This window comes from Tachypleus tridentatus, chromosome 13 (genome assembly GCF_004210375.1).
Source record: "Tachypleus tridentatus isolate NWPU-2018 chromosome 13, ASM421037v1, whole genome shotgun sequence".
NCBI classification, from domain to species: Eukaryota; Metazoa; Arthropoda; class Merostomata; order Xiphosura; family Limulidae; genus Tachypleus; species Tachypleus tridentatus.
The window spans coordinates 178379172-178402334 of NC_134837.1; the positions used below are offsets into that span (position 1 = coordinate 178379172).

Here is a 23163-nt window from a genome sequence, read left to right on the forward strand (position 1 = left end):
TAGATCTTTTGGGCAAATACTGTTTCCTCTATATTTACACAAGACTAAAAGCCTTAATGAACCACTCGTGTATACAGACTTTTCGTTGGAAAAATAACATATCCTTGTTGCACAACCCATATAACTCAGCTAGATGTTATAGCACTACAAACACAGTAGACTGAAACACTGTACACCATGCTTAGCCTACAAAAGCATTACATACATTCAAAACAAGGAATCCAAACGTTCTAACAACTACCTTTCAATGAAGTAAATGACAGATCTAATATGAAGTTGTAAAACGTGTCAATGCTCATGCCAGTCACCCTCGGAGGGAGTGGAGGACAAGAGAATAGTAATCAGGTCTGTATGTGTGCTTCTCTGTATTTCCACACGTGTACCTTGAAAACAAATAGAAAGCTATAGAAGAAAAATTTTTACAAAAGATGGGTGATCAATATGGGACAGTTCTCCCCAGATTTCGAACGCTCTACTTTTGAATTTTTGTGGGTTTGAGTTAATAACTCTGTAAAGTGTGACTGGTAAATTCCATGGACACATTAAGGCTGAGTCCTTATGACACTAGAGAAAATATTATCCGGATCTTTCAGTCTCGATCAGAGATGGATTTTTTTCAAGTTTTCGAAGAGAACATTTAATGTTATTCACTATAAACACATGCAATCTCGATGAGGAGGGGAGGGGTATGCATGCTATCTGACTGCTCTTATTGTACTACGGTGGAAATTCGTTATAATACGATAGTTGGGGTCCACGAAATGCGATAGCATTAAATGTTGGGTTGCTTCAATTTGCATATTTTCCTTGTACTGCTATTCTGTATATGAGGTGTTTTCATACTCATGAGAGCTTCAGATATCCAAATGAATAAAACACTGAGGTAACTACGACATTAATTTAAAAAAAACAAACCTGTCACGTAAGGACTAAATGACAGTCGTGAATCTGGTGCTCTTAAACGACTAACTGTGCTTAATTAGGGTTACTTTAAGCACAAATATGCATGTCAAAATTGCCAAATGATTTCGTTTATTGATTACATGGTAAACGTATTTAAAGACAGCACAAAATTTATTGTTTTTCTCAAACGAACACAGTGTGCATGAAAATAAAATCGTTAACACTGCTAACATTTCGTGAGCCTAGCTTTAATATATAATAGAGATCAAGCACACCAAACTCATAGCCGATAAAAAAAAAAGACAACAAAGGTTCATAGAAAAAAGTTGTAATAACATGTAAAGTGTTTCAAAAATTAGTTTTTAAGTTTTTCAAAAAGATTTGTTTTTGAATTTCGCGCAAAGCTACTCGAGGGCTATCTGCGCTAGCCGTCCATAATTTTGCAGTGTTAGACTAGAGGGAAGGCAGCTAGTCATCACCACCCACCGCCAACACTTGGGCTACTCTTCTACCAACGAATAGTGGGATTGACTGTAACATTATAATCTCCCACGGCTGAAAGGGCGAGCATGTTTGGCGCGATGGGGATGCGAACCCGCGACCCTCAGATTACGAGTCGCACGCCTTAACCCACCTGGCCATGCTGGGCCTTTTTCAAAAAGAATCATCTAATGTTAATTGTCTTATTCCAGCTTGACTTTAGGCCGTAAGTCGAGTACACCTCTTAGCTAAAGGACATGTATACTGTCTACGGCTTTCAAGCCATCGCAAAAACTAGCTTCAAGAAGTTCTATGGTTTCAGTGACCTCTGGAGGTGGAACAGAAAAGTCGTTTTTTTGTTGTTTACAGTACACTCCAGCTCTGGTGGTGTTTCTTGTTGTGTAGTCACGTTATGAACAATCTCTTCACCAGACACGTGCTCATAGGTTGGGCGATCAACAAATTCTAAAACTTAAACAGAAACGGGTTTCCCCAAAATAACCTTTCAATGTGTAATACAAGACATTCCATGTAAACACACGCACACGCTTTTTTCGTTGTACCGAATATAACATCCATTCCTCCAAGTTAACGTTAACTTTTCAGTGAAGTTCAGATAAGTTTTCAGTGAAATATAACATTCTATACAGAAGGCAAGCCAACCATTTACGAGTTTATTTAGAAACAAAGTTACTGATTCACATTTCAACTTCAACTGCTCTGCGCAACCGCATATAAAACCAGGAAAGAAGATTTATGGAACCCAGGTGGTATATAAAAAGTTACTTGTTTTAACAGTCTTAACTCTGTGTGCGTTTAACATTTGAGATAAACATGCGACTTAATTCAGTAAATGTCAACTTAGGTCCTAATAAAAGTTATTTCGCATGGGGAAGAAATAAAACACTACAGAGCTTACTTTATAATTATGTCTAAAACCGCAGCTGTTTAGTTATGAAACACACAAAAGAAACCAAACTTACTTGTTCCGTGGTCCTGAGTTCTGCAGATGCTTGGGGTTTGGTGATACAGAATTATCCCTATGAGTGGCACTGTTGGCGGGTGTAGAGCCAGTTGACAGCTGGTTCATCTTGGTGACAAGACAAGGCTTTAGTTTAGGAGAACTGGCGTATCTACACGAAGAGAAGCATTACTTGGTTAGGCTACCATCCTTGTATTTATAACACATGATAACTTACACTGCATGATTACTTACTGTCAAGACATTACGAGACATAATGTAATAAGATTTTTTGAGTGTATGTCTCTGAACTAGTTTTAAAACTATCCACAAAGCTGAAATAAAGGGAAGCAACTTAAAATCCACAAAACACTAAATTCAGTTGACAGAGAGAGACGTCTTATTAAAAACACACCTGCCACCACAACTATTACAAAGCATATTTAATCTCTGTACAAGTTCCAAAACGTTTTATGTTGCGATGTTTCTCTTTTCAATAATACCGTTTCATCTCTTTCACCTATACTACATTCTATGAAACCATACCATCTTGATATGTATATAAAAAGTATACGTTTTTCTAATAACAAAAACAACAAATAAAAACCCTTGGGCTATTCTTTTACCACCGAATGATGGGATTGGTTGTGATATTATAATGGCACCACGGCTGAAAGAGCATGCTTGGTGTAACGAGAATTCAAACTCGTGACCACGACTCGAGTACCCTAACCATCTGGTCAGACAATAATAAATGTCATCTTCACAATCAAACCACCTCTAAACAAACATACCCAATCCCAGAGAGATAGGAGACTAAAAATGCGCCTGGAAGGTTGCCTTGGCATGGAGATAGTTTAGGAGTAGGTTTCAACTATTTTGTCGATTTTGTATTCCTGGCTTCCCTAGTTATCCCGGGCCCGACATATTTAGCGCTGTAAGTATTTCTGTATCTTCTCTGTAGCCCATCCCAAAGTTTTGAAGTCAGCAGAACTAATCTACACAAAAATATTTCACTGTACAAAATGAGCTGATGAGCAAAAATGTTTTATTTTATTCAATCTCTAATATTAAACTAGCAATTATCGTTGAAAGAACATTTTAACATTTGCCGGCTACTATAATGATCAAAACGGAAATTAGTTGCAATTTAGAATAAAAAAAAACAGCAACACGAGAAACAAACAACAACCGCGGACAACGATGGCCAACACATTATGACAACAATGTTTAGGGAAAACAAGGGACTTACAGATCCATCTCTACTGGCCCATCGTCTGAAGTAAAACTATTAACAATTCTGAAAATTAGGTTTAAAAGATTTAAGCATTAACAAAACACTGGTTGGGAAACGAAATCAAAGAAATAATATGAAATATAAAATAATAAGTGTGGAAAATATCTTTTTAACATAATGTTTTGGGATAAAATACGGCCTATTGATACCACTATGTTGTTCCATCCTCCAAATTAAATTAAATTTTTGAAATATCTTAAAGCCCTTATCATTAATATACTTATCAAACTTTCCTTAAAACTCACTTAAAACTTACAGGTTTCACAACATTAGAAGGCAAACCGTTCCAAAGTTCAACCACCCAGCTAGAAATATAAAATTAAAATAAAATTATCTTAGTTAAAGACGATTCTTAACCTGCCAAAATTTATATTTGTGTTCACTAGTCCAACAATTCTCACCATTAAGTACGACAAAAATGATGCATCAAAATTATCAATTCCCTTTTCAGTCTTAAATACCTAAATCAGATCCCCACCTTTTTCTTTTTTTACAAGATAAAATAATTTCAGAGATTTCTCTTCGTATGACAAACCCTCCATCCCAGGCACCATTCTAGTAGCTCTTCTCTGAGCCTTTTTCAACAATTCAATGTCTTTCCTAAGGTAATGAGCCCAAGACTAAACACAATACTCCAAATATGAACTAGTGACCTATACAATGGAATTATAACCCCTTTACACTCGTATTCAATATTTCTCTAGGTACAACTTAAATTTCTACCTGCCCTACAACTAGCAATAGCAAACTGCTTGGATGGATTTACATACACCAAGATCCCTTTCTTTCATGACACTGTTAAAGTTATTCCCATTCAAATTACACGTATGATTGAAATTACAATAACCCACACACAATATCTTGCAATTATCATAATTATAAACCATGTGCCATTTATTTTCCCAACTCCCTAAATGATTTCCGTCCCACCAAACATGCTCGTCCTTTTTACCGTGGGGATGTTTTAATGTTACAGTCAATCCTACAATTCGTTGGTAAAAGAGTAGCCCAGGAGTTGGCAGTAGATGGTGATTACTCACTGTCTTCCCTCTAGTCTTACACTGCTAAGAGTAGTAGCCTTGATCGAAATTCAACAAACAAAGAAACAAACCTTTTGTAAATCAGCAGCACCTCTTCACAGCTAACAACACCCAAACCTTAATTTCATCTACAACTTTAAGTAATTTACTAATTATTCCTGAATCTATGTCATTGATGTAAATAAAAAAAGAGCAGAAGTCCTAAGATTGAGCCATGAGGTACCCCAATTTTGACATTAATCCAGTTTGAATGTAGCCCACTTATAACAATTTACTTTCTTTCATCCAGTCAATTTTCTATCCAATTAGTTAACATATCTTCCACACCTATATCATTTCGCAATGAAAGGGTGTGCAAATAAACGTATTTAATATTATCTTTACCTAAGTATATCTCATTGTTTAAAGCATGTTCTTCAGATACGGTAAAATTTATCGATAGTTACATTACACACACACATATTAATTATTCACTCTCTCTCTCTTCCATAAAGCAAGAGCCTTTTGGGTATTTTAATATTTTTGGTGGACTGTACATTCAGAATTTCAGTTTATGTCGAGGATTAGTAGAAACTACTGAAAAAATCAACCACTAACATGACCTTTCTACCCAGTACAAATGAAACGACTAATAAACATACCTGCTTAATCACACATTAACGTCATTCGCTACAACTACTGAGCTGACAAACTTGACTGTGGAATTGCTTTCATCTATTAGTGTTTTTCAACAATGTTACTGAGATAGTCGCGAGACAAAATGATAGCTGTAAATAAAAACGATTCGAATAATTTCGATAAACTATTTACGTCTCACACACAGACACACCATCCGTGATAATTCCTGATACTCGATTAAACTTTTGACCTGTAATTATGTGATGCGTCCAGAAATAAACAGGTCGTAAGTTAGTTCAAGTTTCCTTATTTGTTATCTGGTAACGTAGAATTTGATTTCTTTGTTAATTGGTGTTATGCACCCAGACGTATCGCTGAGCTTCCGGGGACCATATACAAACAGATAAATACATACTATATATACATCTGTACAGCTAAGCCCAAAATAAATATATGCAGTTTGAGCACCATCTACTAAATTATATGCGATTGCTAATCCATAAAAAAAGACGATAAGAAAAACTTGCTCATAAATAATGCTCTGGAGGAAATTATATGTATTATTAAGATCTTATGAGAAAAAGCTAATTAGAAACACACAACCCACTTCGGTTATAACAGTAAACAGGAGAGTCTAATCTACACTAGACTTAACTAATTTAATTGAAGCAATATTTATGGGTGTGTGTGTAAAATCTAAAACAAAGTTTGAAAACAGAAGACAGTTCAATGCCAAACTACAGAAAAAAATTTAAGAGCTTTATAATTTTCCTTATTTTTGTCAGAATTAATTAGCTCTTAAATTTATGTCATTTTAACACTATATAAAGTCTCCAAAATTAAAAAAACATATTTCTAATTCCTGTTTTGTTTTATAACTTACTAAAACTATGAATTATCAAATTATCTGTTTGTTTTTAATTTCGTGCAAAGATACACGATATCTGCGCTAGCCGTCCCTAGTTTAGCGGTATAAGAGTAGAGGGAAGGCAGCTAGTCGTCACCACCCATCGCCAACTCTTGGGCTACTCTTTTACCAACGAATAGTGGGATTGACCGTCAATTTATAACGCTCCCACGGCTGAAAGGATGAGCATGTTTGATTTGACGGGGATTCGAACCCGCGACTCTCGACGAGTCGAGTGCCTTAAACACCTGACCATGCTGGGCATCAAATTCTCTATAGGACTTTTCATCCAGAATAGTGGCTATCACAACTACATACTTCATGAGAGATATATCTTGCTAATAAAATGCTATATTGATAATTATGAAGTTATCTACTATATTTTATTGGAGACAGTAGTCACCATTACTACTTAGGTCATTACACACAGTTTGAAAAAAACAAAACGCTTTGCACTGATAATTAAGAAATTCTTCACTGAATTTTAATTAACTGAAGAACAATGGCCATCAATAACACACAGGTGACTGTAAGAATTCTGCTCTTGTAAAAAATCGTTTTGCATTAATAATCAGGATTTTCCTTGCAACATTACAGTCACAGTTGCCACACCCATCCTTCCGAGAGTGCAACAATTTTCAAAATCAACGAAATTCAGGTTTGAGTCGTTACATAAGACTATAACTCTAAATGAGAAGCGTAGCAAACACATCGCATGCAGCCTAATGTCTTTCAGTCGATTCTGTCATGCATAGCGCAACACGCAAGACCAGCGATTTGTGAAAGTTCTGTGCCTGCAATATGAAATTACTTCAGAGACACATCAAAGCCGAAAAAATAAAAAGCCCAGAACTGGCCAGCTGTAATCCAATCCAATCTAAAGACGTCTCTACAAGTTTTCATTATTTCAAATGAATTATATGCGTGACCTATATATACACACTGTAGTTACCGATAGTAACATTAACCAAGGTATAAGACTGTTGAGTGCCTCTTATACATGTTTTTTTTTGTTAACAGTTAGATAATTATAGTTATTAAGAATAATGGGTTCAATGCAGTACTACAAATGAACCAAAGTTCAATTACTTTGTTATTAGTTTGTTTCTTGAAGTCCTTCAATCGAATTCCTTTAAAACTAGGGTTTTACTTATTTTTGTCGTTCTTTTTAAGGTTAAAGAAACTTATTCACTCCCAGCTTTGGCTGTTTTCGACCGTTCAATTGTACGAGAAAAAACCATCCGAGGGTAGTACAACATAACATATTTGTGAAACTGATTTTTGCTCAATTTTGTTTTATTTTTTTGAGACAATTTAATCGAATTGTTCTAAAACAGGTATGTTTCTGGAAGGTAGGTGTTATTCACATCAGGTTCCACAAAGAAATACAAGTATGTAATTGAGAGTTAGGCGAACCTATGCTTATTAAACAATCCGATATTAATTCAGTTTGTAGCTGCGTATACTATTTTCAGTTAACTCCTCCAACAGTTTTGAAGATACAGGAGAAACTTCTCAGGCAACTGATCTTATCAGTGGGGGTTACAGCAAGCCCAGAAAGGTATGATGGGATATGAGTAGTTTTTTTTTTAAAGCGTTCATATCTAACAAGTCAGTGAGACCACAAATGACACAGACACTCAGGTATCACGGGTGGATGCCATAGCCATAGCCCCCCATCCTTGAGGTAGTTACAAAAGCAATTTGGAATAAATGGAGGATCTTGATCGACACAGTGGGGGCTTTATGAATCATGATGATCCCTTTGTACGTCAGAGAGACGCACGGATATTTTATGCTGGTATTAATAAATACGAAACAATGAAGAAAGGATAGTAAAATTGACAGTTTATGCTTACATGACGCATCAGTTCCACACACAAGGAAGACACAGGAATTCCATGGGGTAATACAAGTTAATAACATGAATAGCGATTTAAGTTACATTATCTGGGCAAGATGTTTTGTAGAGGTTAGTTTCCCCGAAAGGTTCCTGAAGGCAGCTTGGGAGGTAGGTAATTTGTTTTAACCAATCATACCATCATACTATAAAGTGTTGCCTGTCAGTCATTCAACAGACACTAAAATGACGTCAGTAAAACGTCCGCACGCATGCCATAAATCACGAGAAGAATTATGGAATTATGCACTCTGTAGGTAACAACACAGCATGACATATGGACTTCAAAAAGCATAAGATATTTGTTACTTTTAATTTTAGTTTTATGTTTGGTTTGTTTTGAATTCCCTCAAAGCTACACGAGGGCTATCTGCGCTAACTGTCCTTAATTTAACAGGGTAAGACTAGAGGGAAAGCAACTAGTCATCACCGCCTAGTGCCAATTCTTGCGCTACTCTTTTACCAACGAATAGTGGGATTATAATGGCGTACATTATAATGCCCCTACAGCTGAAAGGGAGAGCATGTTTGATATGATGGGGATTCGAACCCGCAACCCTCAGATTACGAATTGAGCGCCGTAACCACCTGGCCATGCCGAGCCCCCGCTATACTGAAGCGTCAATACTTTCTTCTGTCATCTAAATTCCATACAACACAATGGATTTTCCTGTCAATATCTAACTAGTAAAACAATCGAACTGACGATCTTGTTAATGAGGCCTTCCACAATCGCAACAAAGTTATTTTGTGAACGAGATAGTCGAAACTTGCGTTCTGACCTTTCCCGGTTATAGAATGTTAAGTACACAGACGTATAATGGTGTATATATTTCTCTGTTTCACGAATATAACGTTACTCTCGTAGTTGTAATTTTGTTTTTGAATTTTGCGCAAAGCTACACGAGTACTAACTGCGCTAACCGTCCCTAATTTAGCAGTGTAAAACTAGAGAGAAGGCAGCTAGTTACCACCACAAACCGTCAACTCTTGGGCTACTCTTTTACCAACGAATAGTTTGATTCACCTTCACATTATAACGGCCCCCACGGTTGAAAGGGCGAGCATGTTCGGTGGGACGGGAATTCATTTTATAATCTTACTGCTGAGCCATCGAGGGGTGCTTCCCATATTCAAACAAAAGACACACACAAATATAAATAAAAATATATTTGCTGATATGTATCAATAACAAAACTGAAAAAATTAAAATAGTGAAAACCACAAACATTTTATAATATACAATTAAAATCTTTATTTAAACCGAAAAACAGTTGTTTGTTTGTTTGTAATTAAGCAAAAATCTACACAATGGGCTATTTACGCTCTGCCCACCACGGTTATCGAAACCCGGATTTTAAAAGTGTGAGTTCGCAGACATGCCGCTGAGCAATAACGGCTGTAAAAGTCACGACATGTTTCAACGTCGTTTCACATCACCGCCACGAGCGTAAAAAAGTTACAGCGCGCTAGATAATTATGTACAAAAGCCATGGTCACGTGGCTGCTAGTTTACAATTCAAACAACATCACGCCTGAACACGACGTGAAACCACATTTTAAACAGTTTACCTGTTTAAAAATAAAGATATTGTTTATTATAAAACACTGTTTGTTTGTGGATATTAATGTTGTAAATAAATACAGAATATCCTTGAATTTTAACTTTTTAATACTGAAACAATTACTATTGTTTTTTAGAATGAAAATAAAGATTCCGAAGGGTGGAATTATATGGGGTCCCTCTAATTGCTTTAATTTTTCAAACAAAATAAAGTAAAAACAAGCACATGTAAATAAACACAATCACGTTTGTGTGTCGAGCATTTCCTCACCTAGAGGTACTTATCAGCATTTCATTTTGACTGTTTAGTCAACAAAGTTGACAATGGCAGCATAACATTGTCCGAATCTCTACAATCCAAAAGACTTTCTGACGTCATATCTACGTCAATTGCACTGAAGAAAAAAAAAAGTTCACATCCCATTATTCTTGGCACGAAAGAGACGTCTGGGCAGCTTTAACAGAGCCGTCTTTTCCTTAGCCTGATATCGATTGGTAGAAATCTAGTGCACACAACCGTCTGATTCTCCTAACGAAGACTCAACGAAGAGGGCACAAAGAAAACATCCTGACATCAACGTTAAACCGATTACACGTATAGGTTCCTCATCACAAGCCCTGGCAATTAAGCAGGCCCACGAAAACAAGAAAGAAGCGATCTCACTGCCCCCCTTTTCTAATGCATAATTTTAATTACACTATTTTTAATGCAGCGTTTCAAATATAAATTTATCAGAACTTTGATATAATAAAACGACATGCGCTGTGACGACTCCTTTTGTTTTAACTGCAGGATTATAGCTAATACATTTCTTTTTTTTACCCAAGTAAGACTTTTTTTTAATTTCATGGACATGGAGAAACGGAAAAAGAAAGACATAGGTATTCGTCTTTCCAAATATGTCCACGAAGTAATCCCAACAAATCATGAACATGATCCATTTGCCTCTTTTTTAAGTGCTTCCATGGGTCAGTTTACGGAGTTAACAATGCATTTAGCGTGATTAACACATTGTAAAACATTCTTTCCTACTGTCACTCACAGGTTCTTGAAATTTATTGTATGTCATTTAACATATTTACCAGATATAGAGCAATCAGATCTTCGTCACCTGTTCAATTCTAAGCTCTTTAGACTACAAGCAAACAAAGTTTGGTCTTCGAAAGAATCCAAGAACAATTTCAAAATGATTTAACATACAACGTAATGAACTTATTATTGTACTTACTGATTTTACTTACTTTATCTTGTGAAAAATAAAAGTACGTATCTTCTTGGTTTATGTACGTCTTATCCTTATTTGTTTAATTTCGCGAAAAGCTAACCATTCCGAATTCAGAACCGAGCACTGGAAAGAATGCAGCTAATCAACACCATCTACCACCAGCTCTTGGGTTATTTTTACAAACAAACAGTAGGACTGACCGCACGTTATAATATCCCTTTTCTCTTCTATATTTTCAATACTAAAAACTGTTTACTTTTTACCAACAGTGGAAATGAACGTGACATAAGTATTTTCTCTTCTAAGTTTTCAGCATTGTTTAGTGTCCTCTTATAATTTTTTTCACACGTGCCCACACCATCGAAATATGTTAATAAGTACAATCTCAGCAACGCCACCACTATCTTACTTTCCTTAGATTTTAAATTTTCTTCTTGTAACAGAATTTTTAGCAGTTTTCTTATATAACAGTCTATAAAGCGGCCAAACAAATATGGAAACCTCGGGTTTGCAAGTTTTCTAAACAATTCATTGATAAATTTTAGAATGTCACTATTACAGTACTACACACACACATCCACGACCCGGCATGGCCAGGTGGTGAAGGCACTCGTCTCGTTATCTGAGGGTCGCGGGTTCGAATCCCCGTCTCACCAAACATGTTCGCCCTTTCAGCCGTGGGGGCGTTATAATGTGACTGTCAATCCCACTATTCGTTGGTAAAAGAGTAGCCCAAGAGTTGGCGGTGGGTGGTGATGACTAGTTTCCTTCCCTCTACTCTTAAACAGCTAAATTAGGGACAGCTAGCGGAGGCAGCCCTCGAGTAGCTTTGCGCGAAATTCAAACCAAACCAAACCACACACACACACATACATACATACATACATACACGCGCGCTTACACACAAGTTGTCCTAGTCTCGTCATATTAGATATTTGTGCGTCGTGTTCCATTTCCTTTCTTTAAAGACAGTTTTGTCCTTATCATATGTGGTTATCTATTCAGCACATACTTAATTCTCAGACTCACAAGAAAAATAAATATTTATTGTGGTTTCAACTGAAGAACAGTTTTTAGAGTTTTTAGATTTTTTTTTAATTTGATAAACATACACAGAAGTTTCATCTGGATATTTGTATGTCTTTTCACGCTTACAATTTGACCTTAATCGATCGAACTTTCCTTAGCATGCAAGGAATACAATAACATTCAGTATACGATAAAAACAAACAAAAAGAGGGCGGCAGCTCTGATCTGTCCTCGTGTGCAGACGAGCTCTCGAAAGCGAAAACAATGTTACAGTCCGCTTGCAAACACAGAACAAATTTCAAACAATTAAAAAGACCAGAAATAGAAATGAATAACCATGCATTAACCCTCTTACGAATAACAACTAATATTAAATTCATAATATATATACAGACATACACACAAAATTAATGGGTTACTAATAGAAATCACAAACAGTTTGACTACAGCTAAACAAGTATGACTAACTAGTTAATCTATTAGAACACTAAAAGTAAGACACAAGCTTGGCTTAACAATTATACAATGTAACGTTATATGTGAATGACATAACATTGTAACACGACTTCCATGTTTTGCTGCCATCTAATCAATTTCAACTTCTCTCTACTGTAAATACATTTACGAATTAACAGTTTGTTTGCTGTTGCTCAGTAATTTAAAGCTAATATCCGCATATTTTAGCGGAAAGAATAAATATTTCTAATGTATATATCGGGTCGTAATTCATTTGAGGAGAGCAAGTCAGTTACTAACAATAGTATAATTCTTATATTAATTAATTCCTTTGGCAAAATATATCACCGACATTAATAACACTGCTAAATTTGTTTTGAAATATACGCCTAAAACATTTCTTACTGAAATCTCTACAATATTAAACTATCAACAAGCATTTATACCTGAACGGCAGAGCTATGCCTGCGACAAAGGACTTAAAACTTCCTCACTTGACGAAACTTAGTTTGAAAATTATAAATGTGGGTTTTTGAAGGAAAAAAATTCATGCCATAAAACTTGTACACATGATAATTAAGATTCTGTGCATCGGGAAACCACGACAAGGGCCATGCAGTCCTTCGCTAATGGACATCAACCACATCAGGGTATTTAATGTTTAATGGCACCATTATACCATCCGTTCCATTAAAAAATTATTAAATTCGATAACATTCTGTAAATTCAAGGGCGTGACACCAACAGTGTGTGCTCCTACATCTAATAGAGTTTCTTTTAAGATTTTCAACGCTCAATAGGTTCTTGTTCTCACTTATAATTGTAACCAATTAAGACTATGTGCAGTTCTGCTTAATGCAAAACTGTTCCTTAAGCTCAGAAATTAGTTTTAACTCTGACAGATAACATTGGAAGAAACAAATCCGACGTCTTTCAGCACTGTCATAAATAATCCGTAAGATGAGCGGAGAGACGTGACATCAAACTGAAAGAACGTGTTCAGAAATCTAGACAAACGCTGCAAAAGTGCGAAAAAAGTGTGATAAAAACAAAACACGAAGAGATATGGAAAACAAAAGTATGACAATCTCTTGAAATCTAGAGCTGATATAGAAGGATGTTATGTTAAAATTAAAATAAAAACTATTTCGGCCCGGCACGGCCAAGGTGGTTAAGGAACTCGACTCGTTGTCCGAGAATCGCGGGTTCGAATCTCCGTCACACCAAACATGATCGCCCTTTCAGCCGTGGGGCGTTATAATGCGACGATCAATCCCACTATTCGTTGGTAAAAGATTAGCCAAGAGTTGGCGCTGGGTGGTGATTACTAGCTGCCTTCCCTTTAATCTTACAGTGCAAAATTAGGGACGGCTTCCACAGACAGCCCTCGTGTAGCTTTGCGCGATATTAAAGAAAACAATCAAACTATTTGTGCCTTTTAACACATTAGTTCCTAAGGCCATATTTGTGGAATTTCGTTCTGGTCCAACATAATTTTTTACACCAAATAGTTTGTGGTTTTAGTGCCAGATTTAGGGTTATTAGGTGCAAGTATGGTTTTTGTTAATTTCAGAAAATGAGTGACATAGACCTCTATGAAAGTCCATTTACTTCCAGGACTATCTCACGCATACCGTTTCTATTTAATAAAATGTATATTTTATATTTTGTTATAAATAAGCCAGCCAGTTGAAAATAAAGAACGAAAATTACATTTTACAAGGATTTACAATTCAAATGTTTTTTTGTAATTATATACACACACACACACACACACACACAAAACCAGTTTTTATATTGTGATAAAATACACGCGTATACAAGTAGGTGTTTCTCTTCCTAAACATCATTTTAAAACCACAATCGGAGCTCAAGAGTAAGGCTTACAACCAAACTCACAAAGTCCTTTACAAATTTAAAGTACTGTGAATCATATTTATTCATGAATTAACAACTTATTGTGCGTCGCTCATACATGAGCGATGCAGGAGCGAAAGTGTTAAGGATGTCGGAGGGTCTCAGGCTAACCCATCGAACCACTGACAGTTTAATACTGGATACACCCACGCCAGACACAGTCAAGTGCAGGTTATCACCACTGATAAAAAGAATAACACAAACATGATTGCATCATATGATAATAGAACTCTTGCCTGAATGATACTGGAAGTACTTTTTCATTACGAGATGTACAACCACCAACTTTGCGAAATTTTTATCCTGTTTGCACGTAGATTTGCAGTAGGAATCAAGATCTTCTCGTTTCGCCTCCGTTTCCTGTCACGAAGAACTTTATTTTCACTCTTCCCAGGGTGCAGATATGACGTCATGAATACAGCAAATGCAGATATAATGCACTAGGGCCATCTATATAAATATTACAGTACTGTCTGTTGTATGTCCGTGTAAATACTTCGCAAGGTGTGGATGGATCCTCACTAAAACTGACACAGAGGTTAATTAGGTCCACGGAAAAATACACACACATTTCCAGTTTTGCATTTTGCGGTTTATACGAATGTTTTTGCAGTTTATTTTTTTTTACCATTATTTCGTCCCCTGTTGATGGATCTTCACCAAATTTGACATGAAAGTTTGTTGTGTCCACGAGGAGATACATTCAAAATTACAGTTTCACATTTTCTGTTTTGCTGTTTTTATTTCAAATAATATATAAAGGAAACAACTTTTCATGTTTCTAAGATAACCTTTCATTAATCATGAATTTACACAACTTCCGGCCAGGGTACGAGGTACCCCAGCTGGTACAAGTAAAAACTTGCCTGAGTCCACAAAAGAAAGATTTCGAACAAGTTCAAAGAATTACAATGACAGAAGTGAAAAAATAATGCTACTAATTACAAGTCAGGAAGTGTTAATTAACTGAATATTACGGGAACAAAGTACTGCTACAAGATAACATTTTATTTGTAATAAATCTCCACTTTAAGAGGCTTACCACAAATTAACGAAGTTACATTAGACAAAAACAATCACACTAAATCAAACAGTCAATAACGTTCAGCCAATTATGAAACATTTAAAATACGAATCTGCGTTTAGAGATTAGTTGAGAGAGTAACGAAGGTTAACATCACTGCAAGTTTTCTTATACAACAAACATGTATATAGAAGACCTACAGCAATACACTGTGGGGGAAAAGTTCTGTGACATAACACGAGGTGTTGAAATTATATCAACAACAATAATATCAGCCTATTCACCTACATCGTTTAAATTGTGAAATAATCTATTTAAACAAAAACGAAATGTGTTTGTTTGCATCTTAACTCTTCTGAATCTATCGGATCAAACTCAACCAAAATTTGTATGTAAAACACTGGGAAGTATGAAGAATGTCCGAAGAGGGTAAAAAATTGAGCTTAACCCTATTTCTATCTTGTAAAGTCTGTTGGTTAATTACTTCCAGCCTATTGAATCAATCTCAAACAATCTTGGCAGGTTGACGCTTTAGACCAGTGGTTCTTAACCTTGTTGAAGGTACTGAACCCCGAAAGTTTCGTACTTGCATTCACTAAACCTTTCGTAATTGGAAAAATAAAATATGATTTTTTAAAATTCAAAACATAAGTAGATATTTTATTTGTGTACAAAATGAACCATGCATCAGTTGCACATATCACTGTGTGCAAAGAACAAAACCAACAAAACATGAATTTCACACAAAACAAAACAAAAACAAAAACATAATTCAATGAATATTTACTGCAAATCAATGTAACTTTTGCTGTTGCCTTTCAGAGACAGGTTCAGAAATGAGCGGCTTCACCTTGGCAAGTGCCACTCTCATATCATTTTAGCAACAAAGTTTGTTCCTTTTCTTCGTTTTTATGTCTACCATCCTCGAAAAGGATTGCTCGCAAAGATACGTTGTAACAAACGGTACGAGTATCTCAAGGGCTTTCTTTTGGTGACACCAAAACGTTGAGAGCGTTGTTGTTCTGAAAAGTTGCTGTTGAACCTGGCTCCGTTGAAGTTCAATGATTTCGTCGAAGTATTTCGTCGAGGTATTCATCATTGACATCTGCTGTCGCAACACTAAACGTGAACGGCTGTCTCACCCATGCTGGATATGACCCTCTGATGTATCCGTCGAGAGACTTTGCGAGCTCATCTAAGTGCATGGTAATTGCTTGTTTCAGTTCTCCGGGTACATAAATGTCTCCGATTTCAGACACATCTTCGATCTTACTTACACAGTCGTCCAGTAGGGGAAAGTTTGTTGTTTCTATAACGATAGCTTTTTTTTTTAAAGACTTCAGGTTTTCTTCCGCTTCGATGATGTTGACTCCACCGCCCTGCATCTGTTGATTAAAAGCATTGACGATATAGGCCATGTACGCCAAAATGAGAAAATGAACTCAGATTTTTCGAAGCAATCTGCATGACAATGTTGGTGCTCTCGCAAAAACAGGGCTACCTCCACACGCATGACAAAAACACGATTCAGCACCTTTCTCCGGGACCGGGATAACCACCGAACGTTAAAATGGTACAGAAGTACCTCGAATTCAGAGCCCATTTCATTACACAGCTCTTTGAAAATGCGGTACTTCAGGGCACTATTTCGCACAAAGTTCACACATTCCACTACAATTTTTAATACTTCTGCCAGTTTTGAAGGCAAGGATTTTGTTGCCAACGAATGCCTGCGGAGAACACAGTGTGTTACAATGATGTGTGGAACATCGGCTTTCACCAGCGCACCAAAACCAGAGTTTCATCCCAGCATGACTGGAGCTCTGTCCGAACAAACTGCAGAAACCATATCCCACGAAAGATCGTTGTCTCTGAAGAAGTCATCCACAAGTTTCTTCACGTCGGCTGCCTTAGTTGTAAAAGGCTTCACATAGCGCACGAATACAACAAGCTGGCTTAGATTGGAAACGTCGGTGGTCTTGTCGAGGTTTGTTTTTCTTATAGCAAAGCCACATCAGGCTATCTGCTGAGCCCACCGAGGGAATACCCTGATTTTAGCGTTGTAAATCCATAGACATACCGCTGTACTAGCGGGGGGGCAGGTCTTGTCGAGTGGAAGGCTGAATTTTGCTGGGCTTGAAATCAGATCTGCAACTACTTGAGCCTAGATGTCATCTATTCTGCTGCTGATGGTGTCATTTGAAAGAGGAATTTGGAATAACTTATTTTCAGCAGCTTTTCTCACCATGATATTCGCCATCTTCAACGCACCTGGTTTTACGAGTGCTTCACCAATGGTGTGTGGTTTGCCCTGCTTTGCGATCAGGTACGCAACTTCGTACGTTGCTGTGAGGATCGGTTTGTCGATGGGTACAAAGCCGAGAACAGGCAAAGTAGCCTTTTCATCGAACCTGACTCTCTTTACCTTAAATTCAGTAGGCGTTGTGTTCTTGTATTTCCCATCTCCATTCAGCTTTAGGGAGTGTTCTCTTAGTTTTGCCGGTGCTAAACTAGAATTGCTGAACTTGGCATTGCAAATCATGTATTGAGGACGCTGACTCCCAACATGTTCCGTTATACACATGAATCAATATTGTACGTATTCGTCCGACCACTTTCTGTTTTTGCTCGACATAGTTAGTATGTAGGGATTGAAAGTTTAGGAAAAAAGTCACAAATGACGCACGATTACTACAGTCACAAGTCGACTGTTAAGCGAACGAAGTTCCCTGCAGCACAGATATTAAGGCCAAGTGATGTGATGTGATCAGCCACAGCAAATGATGGCCAAGTGGAGCATTACGTCACGAATCATACGAGTGGCCTGACCTCGCCGAACCCCTGGGGTTCAATTGAACCACTGTTTTAGACAATGTTGAGTATTTTAACAGTCGTCCCTAATTTAGCAGTGGAAGACAAGAGGAAAGGCAGTTAGTTATCACCACCTATTGGCAACTGTTGGGCTACTCTTTTACCAATGAATAGTGGGATTGACCGTTACATTATAACGCCCCTAGGCAGAAAGAGCATGTTTGGTGTGATGGGGATTCGAACCAGCGACCTTTGGATTACGAATCGAGTGCCTTAACCACCTTGCCACGCCAGACCAGTTCTCGAATTAAAATATGTGCAGTTAGTTTCAGTATTATTTGGGTATAAATGACGATTTATCCTGAGATGAAGTATTCTTGAATTCCAAAAGAAGTATATCTAAATAGTGACCATGGTACGCACACAATGGAACATACCAAAGTTTAATACTAACCTTATAGTGTTGACCCACCCATTTTTATTTTTATAATTTCTTATCTGTAAATTATCTACGTGGCATGCGAGTCATGATGCCATTTTTTGATGTCATCGCTAAGCAGCCTTGTACAACTATTTACGAATAAAGTACTGTTAACGAACTCGTACTGGTTTCCATTTAACAGCTGTTGACCTACAGATGACACTTCACATACTGCAACGATGGGTGTTAACATTATTGCCTGATAGCTTCACTAAAAGCAATTATATATGTATTAATTAACAGTTCAGTGTTGGTTTCCCTAAAAACAATGTCATGCGCCCGCGCAGACTCGTTTTACGTAGACTGCACAAATTGTATCTTAGTAGAAGAAACACTGCCCTCTCTACTCAGAAACGTTTCAATTCGAAGAAATTACGAACGTGCTCTGCACTCACTCTTATTAAATATGTAATGTATGAATTATCATAATTATTCATAGAAAGAAAAACAACAAAACAAAAAGCAATTGAAGTCAGAGTTCCTGTCAAACTTTAATAGACTAATTCTATAAATTATTTATATATGGATTGCACGCGTTAGTGTGTTCTTGTTGCACACATTTTCGATTTAGGTCTGAAGTTTAATCAACTGTTCACGTGACTGGAAGACATTAACTGAGAAACATCACTAAACAGATTAAAAAACCCAGAAAACAGTATAAAAAATGCAATCAAAGCTACTAGAGATATCTAGAAGGTGCTGTTTCATACAGAGTGCATCCTTTGATCCACCTTCAGTTCGTGTTACACAATGATCACTAGTACAACACAGTTTGGTGATCTACCCATATACACAAACATCTTTATTATTAAGAGATTACAGGGGGAGGGAAAAGTCCAGAAATTGTAAAATAAAGACATATTATCATACTGGTACTAGTGTGGATATTATGAAAACTACAATATACCAGGCGAAATGAAATCGTGTGTTTTCTTACAGTAAGGCCACATCGGGCTATCCTACCGTGTCCACTGAATGGAATTGAACCCCTGATTGTTACATTGTAAATCCAAAGACTTACCGCTGTCTTACCAGGTGACAAATGAAATTACTTACGTAGCCATATTTATCTCTCAGCATCTAGGACATCACATTTTTGAATCTATCCATCTTACGGTACAGTATTATCTGTTGAACAGAGGAACAGAAGTCGCCAAAAAAAAAGATTATTTTTAATTTTGCAATCTCATTTACAGCTCTTCATCAGATGTAAAATGAAAAAGAAGAATTAAACCTAGAAATAGAATATTTTACAGTAAAAGACTGATGACGGCCATAAACATAAATAGCGAGTAAAATACAATATATGTTTTTAATTAAATGGTAGAAACAACAAAACGTTATACATTACAAATTGTGTTGCATTGAATAATACGTGTATAAATCATACTTCACAAATATCAACTGCTGAGCTCAATAGCACGATGTACAGATTACCTACCGGGTTTGGGAATTTTAACATCTAAATTAAAAACAGCAAAATGGGGACACATGATTTCTGGCAAGACAACGAGGAACAATGTTCTACATATGTCCAAGTTTTATCACGATCCGATCATTTTTGACTAAGTTATGGTGCAAAGATAGTGTTAGAAAATCGGTCTCCGTGTTAACATAAAGGGATCTTTCTGATTTCCATGACCTCCTCGTGACCTTGAAACTTAACTAATTGCTCCTAAGTTGGGTCACATTCGAAATGTAAAAACAACTTTCGTCAAAATCCATTCAGCCGTTTTCGAGAAGTCTTGTTGACAACACACACATATAGGGTGAAACATAACCTTCAGTGGTTATGGTAAAATAGGAAATTTATTTCCAAACATCAAAGAATAACAGTAAAAACAAAATACACCATAAATAGTCTTACTCGAATCAATACGCTTTTACGGTACACGCTTAGTTGTATGGAAGAAATTAATTGTTCAGTGTAGTTTTCTATGGTTCAACTGACCCGCTGTGGAAATTTTGAGGAACATCCTTGGGATATTGTTTTTCATACTGAAAAACACCAATAAGCATGCACAATTAGTCGATGATTAGCACTGTTTTGAAAACTACTGTTACGATTCTAAAACACCTTTCAAATTCCCAAAGCGAAATATCAAATAAATTGAATTAATGTGGTACATTAGAATTACGTAAATTATTTCCGGTCAATCTGCAGCTTCATGAGTGGGCACATCACTAACGCATAGACATCAACATTGTAGAAAGAAGTTGATACGGTCTGTTGGGTTGTATTACAATTATTATTGTAACTTTGTGTGTATTTTATTATATAATTAATAAGAAACATGCTCTTGTCCTTTATTTAATTTGTTAATTCAATAGGCTTACAATAATGAGCCCCACAAATGTAAAAAACAGTCTTGCATCTAGCTATGTTCAGTGTGACTAGCACTTCAGCTGCTAGTCATGGAGGCAAGGCTTGCCGATTTCTTATATCATGGTAGTCGTTTTGGTTTTAAAAAACCTTAATGGGAATACCCAAAAGGCAAACCAGGGGCGCTCAGAAACTTGTTTCTCTTCAGCCCCACACGTGTTATTAGGTTAAACCTGTCTTGTAGGATAGGGTAAAATCTTGATTTATTTTTGTCAAGGAAAAGTGACAAAACAGGAATGCTGAGGAGCAAGACAGCTGGGCAATTTCGGTAAGGATGAATTAAAAATTATTAAAAGGACTTCCTAAGATGAAATTCGCGGAGAAGCAGAGAGATCCAAACTGCAGCCCGTCAAGTTTCATCACAGGAATCATTGACATAAGCAAAGAGAGTGGTGAGAGAGGGGGAGAGAAAAATTAACAAACACACACAAAAAATTAAAACACGTATCGAAAAAAGTAGAGAATATGGGAAGAAAGGAGATGTGACAGAGAGAAGACAGGAAAGAAAGAGAGAAAGGGAGAGTGGTAGAAGGAAAAAACAAAAGGGGTTATAGAGATATTGACAAAGGGGTCCTTTCAGGGCCAGGGTGCCAGGGATCTATAAATCCAATGGAACAAAATTTAGTTGTGGGGGAAACCGAAGTGTCCGGAAAAAACTACTTTCACTGGGTGGGCGCCGAAAAATCTACCCACCCAGTGCCCAGTGATTGCCGATGCTACATACGCGTTTTTAAACCACGTTTTGGATTTAGTAGATTTCCACGCAAACAAATTGTCCCCCCTGATTGGCGAAAATAATGTAGAGGCGTTTAATACTTAAGTCATTCACGTCAGAAAGATTCGCTCTGTAAAATGTGGAGCCTATTTGTAGAAATTTGTATTTCACTGCTTCAGTTTGTCTTGTTTGGAATTTCGCGTAAAGCTACACGAGAGCTATCCGCGCTAGCCCTTCCTAATTTAGTAGCTTCTTTGATTTCTCGTCATCAAATAAGGCAAATTTTTTCAAGGGGGTCTTCTAACATCGTCCTTGTCTTAACTTTTGGCGTACGACGTTAAACGAGGTGTTATTTTTTAAGTCACAAAACACTAAATTACTTTTTTGCCTAATTTTTGTCTCACGTTTTTAAATAACGTCTTTAAAATTTTATGTTTTAGACTGCTACAATTTCCATCTATAGTATAGACAGTATTACAATATAAATTGTAAAATATTATTTTAAACGCTACGTTTTCGTAGACAATACGAATATTACACATCTACCTAACTTTCAAATTGAAGAGGGATGGTACATACGTGAGTCAAAAGCCAAAAACATTACAATTAATAAGTAAATACGAGTTTCTGTGAACAGTGGGTGGGTCAAACGTGTAAGTCTGGCTATATAACAATGGGAAAAACGTGCAAGTGTGGCTATACTTTCAACTATGGCCAGGGATATACATCCTTATGCAAATTAATTGAAATGGTCATTTTACAATATTTTCAGCATGGCGGCCGGTTTAGGCTCGCTGATTTCCTTTAATAGTCATTTTTTCATACAGACGGCGTCATTAACTGTGTTTTGCAGTACGGTCGATTTATTTTTGGGATATATGACGAAATTTTGAGGAATATTACATCATTCGAAATTGCGTTAGAAGGGCAAGGAGACCAGTCAAAAAACAACTTCTTACCAACTCAATGAAGAAAAAACGGTATCAATGAAGTCAAGAACTGGACGCAAGAACAATGGAGGAAGGTGTTATTCAGTGACGAGACTCGTTTCTTCGTACAGGGTCAAAGAAATCTGCATGTTTGTAGATCTCCAGGTGAGAAACTTCGAGAATCTCGCATCAATCAGTTGGTAAAACATCCGTTGAAGAAGTTTTGGGGCTTTTTCAGCTACTGTGGCGTCGGAGGCTTACATATCGTAGAAGGTATGAAGCGAGGACCATAGTACATCGAAGTTTTGCAGAGAAGGGTCGTTCCAGAATTGAAAAAAGAGATTTCCAGTTGGATCTGACATTTTTCAGCAGGATCTGGCTCCGTGCCACACATCGAAACTTGTGAATAATTTTATGACTATAACGCAAATTAAGGTGCTGGACTGGCCTGGAAACTCTCCGGACTTAAATCGTATTGAAAATCTTTGGGCGATTTGTAAAGAAATACTTCGGGGAAAAGAC

The 23163-nt window shown here is 36.8% G+C and overlaps 1 protein-coding gene across 5 annotated transcripts in view; it reads right to left on the bottom strand.

Annotated features, from left to right (window-relative positions):
- Window positions 1-23163, bottom strand: part of mri (BTB/POZ domain-containing protein mrityu) — a 130782-nt gene that overhangs the window by 56823 nt on the left and 50796 nt on the right. For all 5 annotated transcript variants that reach the window (XM_076475521.1, XM_076475519.1, XM_076475520.1 and 2 more), the window contains one exon: window positions 2367-2516. In XM_076475521.1, the coding sequence (XP_076331636.1) occupies window positions 2367-2516 (150 nt within the window). The remainder of the gene's footprint in view (window positions 1-2366; window positions 2517-23163) is intronic.